The sequence below is a fragment of the Tigriopus californicus genome, chromosome 5 (assembly GCF_007210705.1).
Source record: "Tigriopus californicus strain San Diego chromosome 5, Tcal_SD_v2.1, whole genome shotgun sequence".
Classification (NCBI taxonomy): Eukaryota; Metazoa; Arthropoda; class Copepoda; order Harpacticoida; family Harpacticidae; genus Tigriopus; species Tigriopus californicus.
Genome location: NC_081444.1, coordinates 7246225 through 7262463, shown reverse-complemented (window position 1 = coordinate 7262463; position 16239 = coordinate 7246225). Strand labels below are relative to the sequence as shown.

The window sequence follows — 16239 nt, the reverse complement described above, 5'->3', positions numbered from 1 at the left end:
GCATATCTGGTTAAACGTCAAGACGATTTTGGATTTTGGATTAGCGATATCAAGCCAGAAGAAAACAATCCCTGAGGGCTTATCCCAACAGTTTTGAAACACATTCAAAATGGATTTGAGATGAGTTAAACTTAAGATAATGTGTCGATTATTCGCCAATTTCGTGGCGACATGAGAAATGTATCCTTTGATTGCAGAAAGCGTTGCAGAAAGTGTTATCATTAGTTCTCGAAGAATAGTGACACCGCTCACAAATAGTTTTGAATCGTTGTGCCTTTTCGTTATTTTTCTCGGATGACAAAAAAGACTTCATCTTGCCAAAATTGCCTGCGAACATTTTTAGCAAATATTTTGGGTTTTATATTTCCTTTTTTTGCGAGCATACTTGTGCCCAAAGCATTTTATAATAGAGGTTAAGGTCTTAAAGGGGTCACCAGAATCCATGCTATGGCCGTTTTTTACATTTTTCCCATCAAAAACAAATTTTGTTGAGCGGTAATTAATTTTTCACACACCTTCTTGAGAATAACTTGTTGTAGGACAGAAAGACATGAGTCCGGGGCGTACAGCCCATCCATCGAGCAGAGGTTATTAGGCTCGAACCACTTCCAAGCAGATGAGGTGACTCGACTCAGAATAGCTTTTTTGTCTCTTCCATAAAACGTTCTCAACTTTTCCCATGCCTTTAAATTGCCTGGCTTCATTTAAAGCATATATAATCTAATTTTCCAAATCAAAACCACTTCCTTATCAAATTTGGTAGGGGTAATTTTGCTTGGTGAATTGGATGACCGACATCTATTGATCATCATCAACACACCACCGACATTTGCATATAAAGTTATCTTGTGGAAAAACCATTTGCCCAATCATAATACGCGTCACCAATATTGAAGAGTTTTTCTTGTTGTAGAAGGCTTTATTTTAAAGATATCGGCTTGTTGGGTTTATCACTGGACTAATTCAACTTGGGTCTTGGACGGCGGAGAAATGAAAAATTAGAAAATAAAATTTTTGGGGCCAAGTCTGCTTTGTTATCGATTGGTAGATAGGTTATTGACTTATTGGATTAAAATTGCAATTTCACTAATAACGATAGGGTCGGCTATTTTGTCGGTTGCCCTCTTGCTTTTCAGAAATTGGAATGACGCCGTCTTCATATCGCATTAGAGTGGCACGACTGTCCCTCACGTGACTGGGATGCCTGAAAAAAAGCAAAAATACATTAAAGCATTGAGAAGAGAGTTTTCCTCGTGTTAAAACTCAGACTTGGAATTGTCAATGTGTGGGAGCATTCAGGCAAGCAAACATAAACAAAAATGAATTATTCAAAGATTTCAATGAAGGACTAACACGTATTCACGCGAAACAAAAACCTTTTTAATGTGCTAATTCCATTATCACCGAGACTCATATGCCTTTCAACCAAACGTTGCAATCCTGGCCCGTGCAGCAAAGCCCTGTAAACATAACCAGGATCCACGTGGTTATATTAACCCATGAACTCCTTAGATATCACCTGTTTCACACCTACATAATAAAATCAAACATTTACCCCGAATAAGACCAAATCTAGATTTTACACCTTTTAATACCCATTCAAACTTCACTTTCCCGTATTTCAGTAGTTCAGAATTCCCTTTCATTGTCGCGTCAATCTTTGTTGTCACTCGCAAACGACCATTAATATTTTTTGAAACTAGAAGCTACTTGCTGATCAGGGAGTGATTCTTCTATCAAGCGATTTGAGTGCCATGCAACAAAGAAGTGAGGAGTGCTTGTTTCTCCGAGTGGACATGTTGTGTGCGGCTTGTGCACGAGAAAGCCAACGTTGTTCGCGGGATGACAAATCTGCATGAGGATCCGAAGCCTCATCGCATTCGTCATGACTGGATTCCGCGGGGTTCTTGGCAGGCACTTTCATCTCCAGGCGATTCTCGTGCTCGAACCGCAGGTCGGCCGGATCTGCATAACTGAGAAATCACAGACTCCATGCAATATTTCGATCAATGTGCTTGAAATTTCACGAGCTCTTTTTCGCGCTTTCAATTTGCGATGCTGTGATTCGCAAAGTCAATTGATGGGTGTATGAGTGCGTCAGAATAAGTGTGCCAAAATTATGCTGCTATCAATTATATTTGATGTCACTCACTTTGAACAAGACATATTTTGGGCACGGGTGGAAGCCCCATTCAGTCACTATCGATGGCATCGCGTTTTCTAATGACTCCCGTCCCATCTTCAACTAGTTCGATGGGGCTAAAAGAATCTTGTTAGCAAATCATCTTGTAACACTTGTAATTATTTATAAAATCAGACAAGGAATCCCGAGGGATTAAGATCCCCGGATTAACCAGAGGGCAAATGCGCACTAGAGTTATTGACAAACAATTTCGTCCCTAAAACAATTTGACTAAGACCAACTACTACGGTACAGTAGTTGCAGACAGAGGTAAATCGACTCAAGCCAAAAATCTATGGGAACATTTGTTATCTAACGAGGACCTAATAAAGAACTCTTTTGCTTTTTTGTCCGACTTTTGTAATATTGGGCATATCACTATACCGTTTTGGGTTACAGCTCCATGTCTTCACCTAATAGTGGAAAAACTCCCCTTGATGGAATGAATTGCCACCTCAAAAAACAGCTTATGATTTACTAGGAATATTAATGAAAGGGGAAAAACCCCCATTGAACCTCACCTGTTTTCATGAGAGTTTCCATTGTAGACTGTGTAACCTCGTCGAGCGATTTCCATTTTTGCATCGACACTCCTTTCTTGCATTTCTGTAGCGTCGCCTACGCCTGTAAAGGCTGAGTTGTCGTAGGCATGGATTTGATCTGTGACGGGAGCGATTGAATTAATTATGCAGTCTCTCAGGCTTAGTTTTAATGGATGAATTCAGTTATTTAGCAATGCCTGCCTCCAGTCCCGTTTCCAATTTTAGAATCAGGCCACCCAAGGAATTTGAACCCCCTTACAAAGCCTTACCTCGACCCAATCCTGCTGCATCTGGGTTGTGGTTGATATTATTATCATCGACTAGATAGCTCTTTTGTCGCTTTTCTAGTTGGTCCTTCAATCTGGAAAGAGTCGTTTCTTTGTGTCGGAATTGGTTCTTTGCGAGTACAGTTTGGCCCCAGGAGAGGAGATGAAGAAAATGATACTCACTTGGCAACTGATAGAGCCAAGGCCAGAACCAAGATGATTAGAAGGAGCAGGATCCCGCCCAAAGTCCCTGATACGATGTAGATTTGGGTCTGATAATCAATCGATGGAGGAGGCTCCTGGACAAAGGAAGACGGAAATTAATGTTAGACAGACGTCTTCATCAATGCTAAAGCATTGCCTCAAAGAGGAAAAACACAGTTAAAAAAAAACATGTAGGCGAAAACGAGTTGCGTGTAGTAGTTTATAGTGATAATGGTTATTGATTGTTTATGTGATGTTAATGAAGATGGTGTCTGAAAGCATTTGTTAGTGTTAATCAATATATTGGTAGTGTCAAAGCACGGCAAAACCAGCAGTGGAATCAAGATAAAACGAAACGCTACAAAGCACCACACAAGGCACTGTAAAGGTTTATGGAACAGGTGCGTGGGGTTAATGAACCAAGGGAAAAAAGCAGTCACCATGCAGATTTTGACTATCTACAAGGTTGACTACCTGTATGAGATTATCGTTAACAGGTGTGGAAGACGCGGAATCGTTTGATGCATTCGAATTATCCAAAATCTCATTGGACCCATCACCCACCGAGAGAATGTGCTCAACCAAATGCCCTTCGTCCTCAGTGCTAAAATTCCCGGAGCCAAATTCCGTCCCATTTAACGACCAATCATCATCCTCTTCTTCTAGTCTAGTTCCATTGATGGTCCCATTCACCTTCAGACTGAAATCATTCGCCTCAGCCTCCTCCGTCTCATTGTTACCAACTACTTGGAGAGCATGGGCGTCCGTTTCGATCGAAGGAATGGGCGTGGTGAGTTCGATGGGAGGGGACTCAGTTAACGTTTCGTTCGTGCTAGATGTGTCATTACCCGTGGTGTTCGGCGTTAATGTGGTGGGGAGGATGGTAGTTGCCTCCGAACTCATCTGACTTGAACCTGAAGTCTCATTGCTTGGAGCAATTGTGCTCGAATTATTTGTGTCCCCTGTGTTCTCCTAATGGAATGAAGTGGTGAACTTTGGAATACCAAGTGATAAGACCCGACCCTTCATCCCGGACTTTACGCATTCAGATGCTAAACAGAGCATAACTAGATGGTCAAGGCTTACCTCCACAGCGGCACGAGTTTGAGGGGTTTCACTCAACCCTGGTCCCTCTTGCGCCAAAACGACTGAGTGGCACAAACAAATTAGGACAATGCTGGTCGCCAGAACTGTCGTCCCAGGTAGTGTGAGTCTCATCTTGATCGAACCACTTTCACTCTGGAAGGAAACCATCCATCAGATTGTAGATTTTTGGACACCTTGAACACCCTCCAACCCTTTACTCAACATGAACTTGCACTCCCAGTGTTGATTAGAAATCACCAAAACTTTGATTATTTTGCAAATGGGGCTTTGGACAATACAGATTGGCCTTCATGGCCCGGCAAGGTAGCGACCGAACTGTGTACTACGGTATCACTACGCCCTGCCGAGAAGAAGCAGGAGTGAATTATTCAGAAAAATTGTTGAGTTTCACTGCTAATCAAGCAAGCTATCGCTTTTTGTGCAAGTTTGAAACCCTACACCCCTCCATCGAGATCGAGTGCAAGGAAGTGGCTCAGCAATTCGAGAGGTGAGCCGATGGGGGAGGTTGGCCCTCAAGTTATTGGCCAAAATTAGGCGAGGTATTGCTCTCACGACAAGTAGTGCTGCCATCACCCTAAGTAGGGAAGAGGCCCTCGTGGAGACTTCGGCGCTCTCGCTCACCAGGGACTTGTGGGAATTGGTGTTCTTCCTTCTAATGGGAGGCCAGCACTTTGGTCAGGTAGGCTTCATTCTGTCGCGGAAAATCTTATCCATTTTCACTGATTTAACTAATTTAGTTCCCTGGGACCTACTCAGCTAGGTAGGGGTTTATTGAGTCAGCAACTAATCAGCAATGGCCAGAAGTTCGTGAGTTTTGATCCTGTTTTGGACTCGAACTATAAAATGCCATAAGTTTGATATGATATCGTTACCTTTCTCCGATTCCAAGACAAGTTGTTGCTCACAATGGGGTTAAACTATTTGGCTGAATAGGAGTTTCAATGAGTAGGGTATGCCTTATCTCTAGCGGAGCTGGCATTCCTGTCATGATAATATCAAGTATCAAAAGATAGCAATTACACTAGATGAAGGAAGGCCTAGTTGCTTGAACATTGATGAATCACTAACGACGCCTTAGCCTTTAATTTGTCTTAAATTCAGTCGGCCAAGGTATCTTTACAAAGAACGATTTGCTCCTTGATTCTTCTCTTGCTTTCCAGGAACTTTCTTGTCTCGCAAGGGCTTGGTGTCTAGCATTTGCTTTATTGTTACAATTGGTATCTTCTTTCATTGCTCCTATTTTCGATGCCATTGAGGAAATGATAGCGAGCCCGTAATTGAAAGTGGCACACAATGATCAGCCTGAGGAAATTGAAGTAGAGCGTAGAACGCTTCGTCTTACCTTAATATAGACTTGAGATATGGACTGCATCCGTGGATCCAACGATTAACATGGGATTTTTCATGGCCGGATGAGCACAAAATCCCATCTCAATGGTAGCTGGAACACTTTTCAAGGTCACGACTTAATCGTCCTCTGGCTCGAAGCTGTACCTGTGACTGTATTTAGATCAGGCTCTTTTTCCGCAGGTACACCTGCTCAGACTTCTGCGCGGAAAGTGGAACGTCGAGTATCCTTTTTGATTGCGAAGGCTGCTTGGGCTGATGAGCCCGACAACTGTTCTGAATGGTGTGCATGATCCTAAGTGTACAGCCAGTCTTTGTTCACAGTGCAATTGGACAAGCCCGAGGGCGTAGATTTGTTCCTGGCCTTTTCGGTGCCCTTTCACCGAAGGTTCCTAGAGTGACACCAAAGGAAAGGACAGGTGTGTCGAATGAGGAGGAGAACTTAGCTAAGGCTTACTAACCCCCGAGGCTTCGGGGAACGAGTGAGCCAAGACAGTACATTAGCATTATGACTGTTCTATGCCATGAATAAGATGATGATGATGCCCAATACAGGTAGAAAGAAAAGGTTGCGTGTCCCATATTTTCGGACTTTGTTTCGTCGCGTAATCTCCCAAGTTACCCTCACGATATCCCCGATTAGATTAGATCGACATTTTAAACAAGGGCTTATGACATGAGATCTTTAAATCCTGTTTAACACGACAGCGCATGTAAGTATTTCATGTCACAGCTAGAAGAAACTTTATCACGATTATTCATTGTAAAACTATGAGATGGAGATCTATAGCAGCCGACTTGATTGGTCGAATGGGTGTTTTACACATTATTAAAGCGGAGAGAGATGAAAATCAAATTTCAATGAACGGAGGCTTCTCGTTTTCTAGTTCTATTGCATGATGTATGAAACTTATTATCTCAAAATATCAAAGTGTCGATAAACCTATCCCATTTCTGGACGAATAGTATTTTTTTTGCACACGTGATTGTCATGTGGCAAGCCTTTTGCCCAAGCTCCGAGAGAGGATTTCGTGTTGGTGAAACATTAGAAGTCTTCTCTTTTCTTTGAAGCAATGGCCCATGTTTTATTGCACGTTCCTTTTCCGAATGAGGCAACCAGAGCACCCACCAGCCAGTTGTAGAGTCCCTTCAGCTCCAGAACGGCCGAACCTCTGCCAAGAACCAACGCAGCCCCTTTTCCAACCAACTCATGGGAGGAGGGGAAAGAGAGTGATAAGGATAAGGCCATGCACACTGAGCAAACACATTCATATAGTATAGCGCCTTTCTTGAGGGCCCAAGGCCGCCAACCCCACAATTCTCATTGCCCAATGCAAGCACGAATGAGTGAACCAGTGTGTCAAGGTCGAATTGATGATCCGAACGAGACAGAGGGAGAAAAAGCATGGAAGTGAAAGTTGCCATAAAATTGACTCATTTGCCCAGACGATCTTGGACATTTATGTGAGTTGCTGGATATTTATTCGGGCCTCTCGGCTTGAGTGAATATAATTTAAGGCCGGCACTCTAATAATCCCAAGAGAGCCGGATTTGGTTTTATCATCTTCATGGATGTTGTTGGAGGGTTTTGACTCTTTCATAATTCGGCTCCTATTTCTTTATTAGATAAGTTTTGTCTAAACATCTTCTTCACTTCAAATTAAGTTATAATTTGATGTAATGCGTCAAAAAGAGTTGGTTGCCAAATGCAAGTATTAAAATTTGAAATGAAGAGTGAAATTGAATCTTGCTTTCCCATCCACAGTTTTGTGGCCTTCAGGTCAAAGCCTAAAAGATTCTGTTCAAGCCAGTACTAAGCAAAAAGGTCATTTTCAGTGGGACAGGGGAGATCTCCCTAAGAATTGAACCCATTAGCCTCTGGCCGTTGCATTGTTATTTCTAGGGAAAGCCATGTAAAATTTGCTTTGTCCTCCTTGTTGCTGTTTCTCCCTCTCTAGCATGCAGCAGTCCCTAAACTTCGCGATTCCCCTCTCTCTTTCTCCAAGAAACTAACAAAAAACTTTCCTGCCTGACATTTATTCGTGAGGATATTTTGCATACCTCATTATCAGAGTATCTCCCCTCCATACCTCCTTTCGTCCTGATCATGCATTGGGGTAAATGGGCGGGCAAAGAAGAGTGGGTGGGAAAGTAAGATGGGGGGGAAGGACATTCGTCCTTCTTGAAAAACTTACCGCATATACCGTATACACTCGAGCTCCTATTTTCCTTGTCCAGGCTCAACACATCACTGCATGCATCCATTCAAGAGCAGTTACGACTTCTTGAAAGCTCACTTCGACGACAGATACTCAACGTTCTGTCAAAACCTCGCCGTGTTTGAAGAGCGATAGGATATATTCATAATTAAACCAAACAAATACAGGATGTTCCTTTGAAAGAAACCCTTGCTTCTGTTTCCCAAAACTACTAATCCTCGTCAAATTTTCCTTTCGTTCTTAGTACAGTTCCTTACGCATTATTTGCTTTTCGTCTATTTCTTAGGATGCTTCACTCATTTTGAGCTGAAGGTTTCGTTTGGCCCGGAATTTAATTTAAATTCCAAACTGGACCTTGAGCAGGCTGAATTAGTACAAAGTAGCAGCCTCCATCTAAGTGAGATAACTGATTCAAGGTCTGAATCACGATTATTCAATGATTTATACGCCCATAGCTCATCGAAAAAGACGTATCATCGATAGTCGCCCTTGCTCGCGAAAAATAAAAAGCCACTGAAGAAAATGCGAACAAACAACTTCAAGAATGCTTTTGTTTTATGCATACTGGATCAATTTGCATTGGATGCTACTTTAGTGCAAAACCCTACTTGTCTTTATAAGTGTTATTGTTCAGGCCTTTGCTAATAACAATTCTTAATATGTTGTGGAACCAGACCAAGAAATGGTCCAACTTTGGGCCTCACTTGAACTGAGATGCTACTCCCTCATGGGCACGGTCAAGAAAGAGACTTTTAACAATAATCTGGCTTTGAGCTCTCAAGAACACTAGGATACACTTGACTGAATAACATTATGGGGTAAGTGCCGTTTGTACTGGTTGCATGCGCGCCTTGTACTCAAAATTGAGTAGGTTGTTTGAGGCCTATAGATTCATTGTAGCGTAAGAATATGCCAAGCTGTGCTCGAGTTTCGTATTCTTTGAGTCACGTGCATATCTCAGGAACGATTCCCAACCAAACAGAAACTGTTTCCGTGGTATCGATTGGACCGATTTCGTATGTTGGGTATGATGAATGCAATGTCCCACATTGAAGGATCGCACTTATCTCGGTGAATGACCTAAATCTGTCTAGACGAACAAAGAAGAATGTCCATCACGAGCTACCAGCCGAGAGAAGGCTCATCATCATGAGAGCACCTTGCTCGTCATTTTACGATCAATTTAGTCAGTTCTCGAAAATAATGTGAAGGCCGGAACTCGGGAGATTCTACTCGCTTCTTTTAATACTGCCTAGGCCTGTTTGGAATGCAAGGCTTCCTAACACTAAGAAGAAAAAGAGGATCAGCCAACTACCTACTGACAGGATAGCTGAAATTTGCCACAAGTCCCCTTCCCCCCTCCCTTCCCCCCCAAAGACCTACGTGAGGCGTCAAAAGCTGCGAAGACCTCGTTTTTGATCCGGAAGGCGCCAGACGGATCGATAGAAGGGCTTCTCCTCTTTCTTGTTGCCCTACCTTCAGCCTCGTCGTGCCTTCTGTCTGGTTCCTGGGATAAAATTTGCAGTAGAAGCAATGCAGCTGAAACCGAGCAAGCCCTTTACTCGGTCTGTCTACCAAGTCTGCACATCGAACACAACTAGCACAGAGGCCATTGGCCTATTTTCCTTTTACCCGTGTCACTGATTGGGAAAACGTGGACCTTGGTCACATTCAACTACCATAAAGGTAGTATAAGTTAAAGGCTTCCTTCGGTTTTTGTTGTGCCAGCAGCCGTTTGCATTTGGAATGGAATGCATCATGACATGGTTGGATGTACGTACAAATAAGTATTTGATTGCTCAGGGACATCCCAACTGAGGACGTAATGCCAATGATTGAGACGAAAGGGAAAGAGATAGTGGTTCCCATTCAAAAATGGTGGGCAATCCAAAGATTCATGAAGAACCCAGGGCGCCTGTATTGACTGCAGATAATTTCAAACTATAAGTATTCCGAACTATGGCTCAACTTTGATGCTGCCAGTAGTTCGTACCAGTCAAGGCTGAGCTCAGCAAAGAACATAACGGCATACATCTGGATTCTGGAGTGTTCAAGTTGCTGAAGTGTACATTTAGGCCCTCGCATTTCACCGTCTCCATGCAGGATTCTCGGCCGAGTCGGAGAGTGCTGAGAGGGATATGGGAGAGAAACCAACTGAAAAAGAATGATACTGTACGAACTAGGGTGGTACGTGCTCGTATGTAAGTACAGTACGTCCGTCCTCGGCTTGGAACCTCGTGGTAAAGGCACTAGCAAAGGAATACGCATGGCCAGAGCTAGAGCCATGCCATGGCCTCTTGTTGTGTTCTCCAACCTCTCAGGCATTTGCCGGTCAGCGACGGATGGATGGAGGTCGGCTCTTTCAGACGCAAGTAGTATGTAGCAACAACCCACCTCCCTTGGCTCGCGCTGAACAAACTCTCAAACGCTTAGAATTGAGGCCGGCCTTTTGGTGTTCCGTATCTCAGTCGATGTCGTTATTCGATGTGAGCTCTAGTATTCACTGCATTTGCACTCCTCGGGAGGAGGGGAACACATGAAGGGACTGGAATGTTGGGGTGATTGCACTTTTCGAGTATGAGTGACAAAACGAGTATCAAAGTATCGTGAGTCGACGGGACGGGAGAATACTCGCCCTCATCAACACTTGCGAACTAAAAGTGGTGATTATGTCCCCGTGCTTCAAGAGGCCAACGTCAAGGTGATAAATAGAAGACAGCTTTAGATGACATTTGATCCAATATCCAACTCTTGTGGGCCAAGTGTTCAAGACAGGCTTGGAAACGAATCTGTGTATTCACCTGGTTGGAATTCAAGGGAACGTGTTCGCCCGTGCGTATGTAGACGAAATGTGTTAGAGGTATGAGACTTGTCTACTTATAATTGAACCCCGCTGGCTGAGCACCCAGCTCGTGCTCATAAATGCTTTCGGTGGAACAATATATCTCACGCCACGAATCTCATGAACAAAATCAATTGAAGAAAATCATATCCAACTGAGAAGAAAACTCGATGAGTGGGTGAAGAGCCCAGCAGCTCGTAACACATCAAAGAAGACAAAATGACCATTTGGCACGCAAGTACAGACACGCCAACCCCGGCCAGAAAGGTCTCACCGAGGCCAAGCAATTTGACCTACTTGTCATCCGGCCTCGTGGTGAGTTTATGTCGAAGAGACCTCATCTTGGCCTTGGTCTCGGCTGGATGCAGCCATTTGGCCATATCCATTTTCCAGTACCTCGATTCAGCCTCACTTCTAGCTTGCTCGCTAGTATGCGTCGATTGGCAGCGATTGCTTTTAGCCTCGATTTACACGACCTCCAAGTTCAGGAGAAAAGTACGACAGGCCATTTTTGAAGGCAGGCCCATTCAATCGGAATTGACCCTTTCTCTGGATATGACCCGAGCTGCTGTGGTGGATGTGGCATTGGATGATGACTTCAACATATTTGCTTTGGCAGTCCTCGGAGGAAGACCCCATGTGATGTCATGCTCGCTTTTTGGTTTGGGCAAGAAACGTTGGATCCACAGGTTCTCAGAGCATTTCGAGTTGGCCAGCCTTAGCTGCATCGCTGCAGGCCAGTCTTTGGTGGCTCTGGGGTCAAAGGACGGCAAGATTAGGCTTTACGAATCCAACCACCAATTGCGAAACCTGAAACTGATAGCCGTGCTAGCTTACCACAAAGGTGCCGTGCATAGCATCAAATTCTCGGACACCAATTACATCGTCTCTTGCTCGGATGATATGACCTTGGGCATCGTCTCAATCCCAGCCAATGGCTCTCTGATTCTCTCCAAACGCCTCCATGGGCACGTGTCCAGAGTTCGGTCCATTGATGTACAAAATGGAAAGGTCATATCTGGTTCCGACGACAGATCCGTCAAACTATGGTCCCTCAAGGAGAGCTCCAAAGCGAAGGGCTCCTTGGCCTCCGAGAAGCCTTTGACCACGATGACGGGTCACTCTGGACCCGTGACAGGCGTTCAATTGTCCCTTCCCTTTGCCTTGAGTGTGGCTGGATCCACGGTTCGGTTATGGAATGTGTTGCAAGGCACATGTTTGAAGCTGTTACAACATGATGAAGATAGCCCGGTGACGACGATGACTTGGATATCCACCTTCAAGGGAATAGCCACCGTGGACACCCGAGGAAAGCTGCGATGCTTTGATCTCTTCGACTTGGAAACTTCAAAACAAGAGATAATTTGTGCTAGTGCCATCACGGACATGCATCAACACGATAATGCTGTTCAACACTACTCTCCCAAACAAAATTCCAAGTTCTATGGCTCCAGAGATCCGCGCGTGTTATCACCCTGGCCCGAAAATGCCATCTTCAAATTGGAATCAATTCCTCATCATTTTGCGGCATTTTCTTTGAGTAACGTACCACTGCCCACGATTACAGTGCACTGCCTTGATTATATTCATTGATCAAATCATCCTTGCCTGGAGAGAATTTAGTCCTCGATTGAGAACTGCTTCTCCTGAGAAATGAGACACCACTGCCCAGACGTTGGCGTGAAACAAGAAGAAACCAAAAAACTCGTCCCTCATTCCCGCTTTTCTAGGGGACTTTCAAAGACAACGTTAAATATGACTGTATTTACACACCACCACGTATACATGACTATCAATCTGAATGTGCTTTGGAGTCGCTAGGAAACACTTGTACTCCAAACGATTTATTATGAATCATTCGAAATAACGATTGTAGCAACAATAACTAAATAAAACGAAAAACGAATTCTAATGAGTTTGATGCTTGTTGATCCGGAGTTGGACCACCAGGGTTGATCAAAGGGCTTTCACCATGACTGTGTCTCCAGCCAAAGCTCCTTGGGTAATATTGCTAATTTGAAAAGCAAGGAGTAAGAAACCATGACGCCCGGCATCGAGTCTAAGAGTACTTTTCCTTATTTCCGACGTTTGACAACCCAAATGCAATACTCCTTTTTATTCTCTTCTCCCTCCTCTCGCTACGGACAAACCAAAGGGGGAAGTACAATAATACGCTCTAAGATACCTGACTTTAACATGATCAATGTTACCCGAAACAAATCAAGGATCTCGGGATAATCATTCAAGATGACCGCTGGGGGGTAACTAAGATTGATCGAGTGCAAAAGAGTTCCACGAGATATATTGACGCGATGTTAAATTAAGCTATTGGGAACGCCTCAAATCATTGGGATTATACAGTATTCAGCGTAGGTATGGACGTTGCCTAATCCTTTATGTGTTTAAATGTCTCCATTCCCTTTGTCCAAACCCGGGAATACGACATAGCGTTAGCGAGAGACGAAAAATTTCATGTGAAATGCGCCATTAAATCAATCTCTTGGATAAAAAGATTGTGAGAGGCTTAAAATCTTCTTTTGGCACCAGTTTTGTACAACTTGCTGCCGTGCTCTCTTAGACGATTCTATGCATTAGATGACCCATTTGTTAACGATCCCAGACCAGCCTTACATTCAAGGATGCCCTAAAGCGGCTAATTCAAACAGTTTGCACGACCAAATATTTTATAAATTATGACGCACAATGACTTACAGAGAATTTCATTCCCTTGTATCAGCCACAAACCCGAGAATCTTTGAGAAAATAAATAAATAAATAAACCAAGTATCAAATCAACCTCATATTAGAGGGAGGATCAAGGACACAAAATAAACACCTCTTGCATAAAAAGGACACACATTTGAACAGTTTAACAATTCAACATTAAAGGAACCCAAAGAGAAGCAAGTATTTCATTGTTTTGACTAGCCTGGATATTTTGGAGGGCTCAAAATTGTAAACTTTTACATTCATTGCAATGGGCTATTAAAATCTGGTTGAGGAAAAAGCTCATGGATATTTTTGAAGATATACTGTAAAAGATACCTTCTGCACCTCTTTTACATATTGTATTGTCCCAATCTTCTAGGTTTTACTTAGCATTCCCTATATGTTTGTTTGCTAGCTGACCCCAATGAATAAGAATTAGTGATGATTAAATAAGTTTTCAAAATCAGGATCGCCAGAAAGCTCGGAAACTCAAAGCACTGCCGTTTCCAACATACCCTAAAAGATTAGGTTTGACCAAAAAGGTAACCCTTGTTTGATGGATGGAAGAAAAATCAGGGCTACTTTTTGTGACTAAGTAACAGGTTTGCAATAGTCATCCAGTAATGCCATATGCCACTGAAAATGTAAATTGGTAGCTGGAATGTGGTGAACGTCTCCCCCACTCAAGGGCTCATCGATAGCTGTATATCCCCATGGATACAGAATGTATTATCCGTAAGTGTGAAATGTGTGGAACACTTGAAACAATGGAAACCTTAACCAATTGGACTAATTGATTTTGCCTACCAATAACTCGTTGTGGGCCCACGGGGAAGGCTGCACCGACAAAAAATATATTTGTTCTCTTCTGTCTAGGGCATGGATGAATAAGGCTTGTCGTAGTCTCAGTCTGACATGCTCTCGGACATTGAACTCGGTGTTCCACTTTCTCCAGTGGGTACTTTTTATGGAGATCAATATTTTGGAGTAGAACGAGTTGCGCCTAATAGAACGCCCTACTTGCTTTCAAATAAACAGACCGAGGAAAAAAGAAGAGAGAGAGAGGCACCGGAGAAAAAAAGAGAAGGAGATGATTGGTTTAAAGTGCCGCACAACAGTAGGCCCTTCTTGGTTCGTCGTCTTGTGATTCAAAGCCATACACTGGGCTCTCAAATCTACGTTCATGTTAGGCGCTCTTTGAAGAATAAAATTCGAGGCCATATTGATTTCCCTGGCAGAGAAAGCGGACTGTCGTCGGCATTAGCACGTACGCCTATTCCTCCGTACTTGTAGCTCCAATTTCGGTTGAGATCAGTTCCAATGTAAGAGGAGTGGTATGTGAGAAACCGAGTTTTTAGACACAGGCTATCGTTGGTGTGTCGTATTTCTCGTAAATAACTCGTATCTGGAACGCGATAGAAACCAATATGAAAGGTTCCTGATAGCCCTTACATTGGTCTGCTTTGACTCGAGGCTTGACGCTCTTATATGCGCACAGTCGTAAAACTACCCTTTAAAGTTTTGAAGGAAATTCCCAAACACCTTTTTCCACCTCAGAAAATTATGGAGAACAATTTTAACTTTATTGCTTTATAGAATTCTAGCCCACATAAAAAACTTACATAACTAAAAACATTATAAAAACTAAAATTTTCAGAAACCTACTCAATGTACATTGGGAGCTCTTGAACTTGTAACTAAAAACTTCAAAAAAACTAAAAAAATTAAAAAACTTACTGAATTTAAATTGGGAACTGTAACACAATGAGAGCCGCAAGGCCACTCAAGGTGCAGTGAGTAGAGTTGTTCACATCGTACTGGTTTTGTATTTCACATACAACGGTATTTATACGGGATTGGAGCTAACGCAGTAGCTCGAATTAGCATCTCGCTACAGAACATAATTAGTTAGCTCTTGAATATCATTAGTTGCCTGGGATCTAATGGTCTAAATTTATCATTTTTAGCCCCAAAATGCCCTGGTTGTATGTTAATTCAATTTCCTAAAGAAATAATATCGATTTTCAATATCACATAAATAAAAGACATTTTTTTCTTTTTCTTGCATCATCTCACAATAGCTAAAATTGTTATGTAATGTGATTTTAAACACACAAAAAGTGTAATCTTTGAAAATGTGTTTTACAATCATCATGTGTACATTTAGTTACGCTTTTACTTGAACTCTGCAGACAATACATACAACGCACAATTTTATAGATTTTGTTGCTTCTTGAAGACTTTGTTGAATTGATAAAAATAGTTTCTTTAAGACTTCATCGAAATTTTGTGACATTTTCAATGACCGCCTAACTAAATGTCCTTTGGACGGTTCTAAAACATTTTTTCAAAAATCTGATATTTTGAGGGTTTTAGATATGGTTGCTTAAGGTTTAAAGTTAATTTGAAATCATGCAATGTAAAGAAAAATTGTCTTTCATTTTTATGATATAGTCAAAGGTGTTGTAGTGACAATATCTGTGATTGTTATGGAAGTTTAGTCTTTGATTACTGTTCAGATGCTGATCCACTGGAATCAGAAAATAGAAAGGTGTAAAGTAGCAGCTCAGATTTCAGCTGTGTGGGCTAGTCAGGCTGCGCCACAATCGTGGTAAGAACTACCATGATTTAAGCTCATTCAGTGGTTCTAACTCTGCATTAACAAAATTATTTGTCATTTTGGGACATCATTCAACAAATTATTTAAACTATATTAGTCTAACATTCATTTGCTATAACTGTCATCCAATGGACAAAAATATGCTATTTATGTGAAAACACATTTGGTGCTAACATCTGGTCAGCAGCAAAGGTGTGGTGA

General features: G+C 42.4%; 2 protein-coding genes across 9 annotated transcripts; one reads left to right on the top strand and one right to left on the bottom strand.

Moving 5' to 3' along the window:
* Positions 1 to 898: 898 nt before the first annotated feature.
* On the bottom strand, positions 899 to 5864 carry LOC131880250 (uncharacterized). 8 transcript variants are annotated; one of them, XM_059226835.1, is made up of 8 exons: positions 5644 to 5849; positions 4281 to 4433; positions 3669 to 4166; positions 3174 to 3289; positions 2994 to 3085; positions 2704 to 2842; positions 2153 to 2259; positions 899 to 1204 (listed from the first exon to the last, which is right to left on the bottom strand). In XM_059226835.1, the coding sequence occupies exons 1-7, from the start codon at positions 5671 to 5673 to the stop codon at positions 2193 to 2195; spliced, it is 1095 nt and encodes a 364-aa protein (XP_059082818.1). In that variant the 5' UTR covers positions 5674 to 5849; the 3' UTR covers positions 899 to 1204; positions 2153 to 2192. The 8 variants fall into 8 exon arrangements, with proteins under 8 accessions (XP_059082818.1, XP_059082815.1, XP_059082817.1 ...); XM_059226832.1 differs by lacking the exon at positions 2153 to 2259 and adding an exon at positions 1377 to 1460 and having other exon boundaries at positions 5644 to 5846; XM_059226834.1 differs by lacking the exon at positions 2153 to 2259 and having other exon boundaries at positions 5644 to 5834.
* A 5064-nt stretch (positions 5865 to 10928) lies between these two features.
* On the top strand, positions 10929 to 12302 carry LOC131880753 (POC1 centriolar protein homolog A-like). Its single transcript, XM_059227448.1, has one exon. The coding sequence runs from the start codon at positions 10929 to 10931 to the stop codon at positions 12300 to 12302; it is 1374 nt and encodes a 457-aa protein (XP_059083431.1).
* The last annotated feature ends 3937 nt before the right edge of the window (positions 12303 to 16239 follow it).

Coding starts and splice junctions, on each gene's coding strand:
- LOC131880250 (XM_059226828.1), bottom strand. CDS start 5,673: ATGCAGTCCATATCTCAAGTCTATATTAAG. Junction 4,167..4,280: donor AAACTCGTGCCGCTGTGGAG/GTAAGCCTTGAC, acceptor TCATTCCATTAG/GAGAACACAGGGGACACAAA. Junction 3,086..3,173: donor TTGGCTCTATCAGTTGCCAA/GTGAGTATCATT, acceptor GACTCTTTCCAG/ATTGAAGGACCAACTAGAAA.
- LOC131880753 (XM_059227448.1), top strand. CDS start 10,929: ATGACCATTTGGCACGCAAGTACAGACACGCCAACCCCGGCCAGAAAG.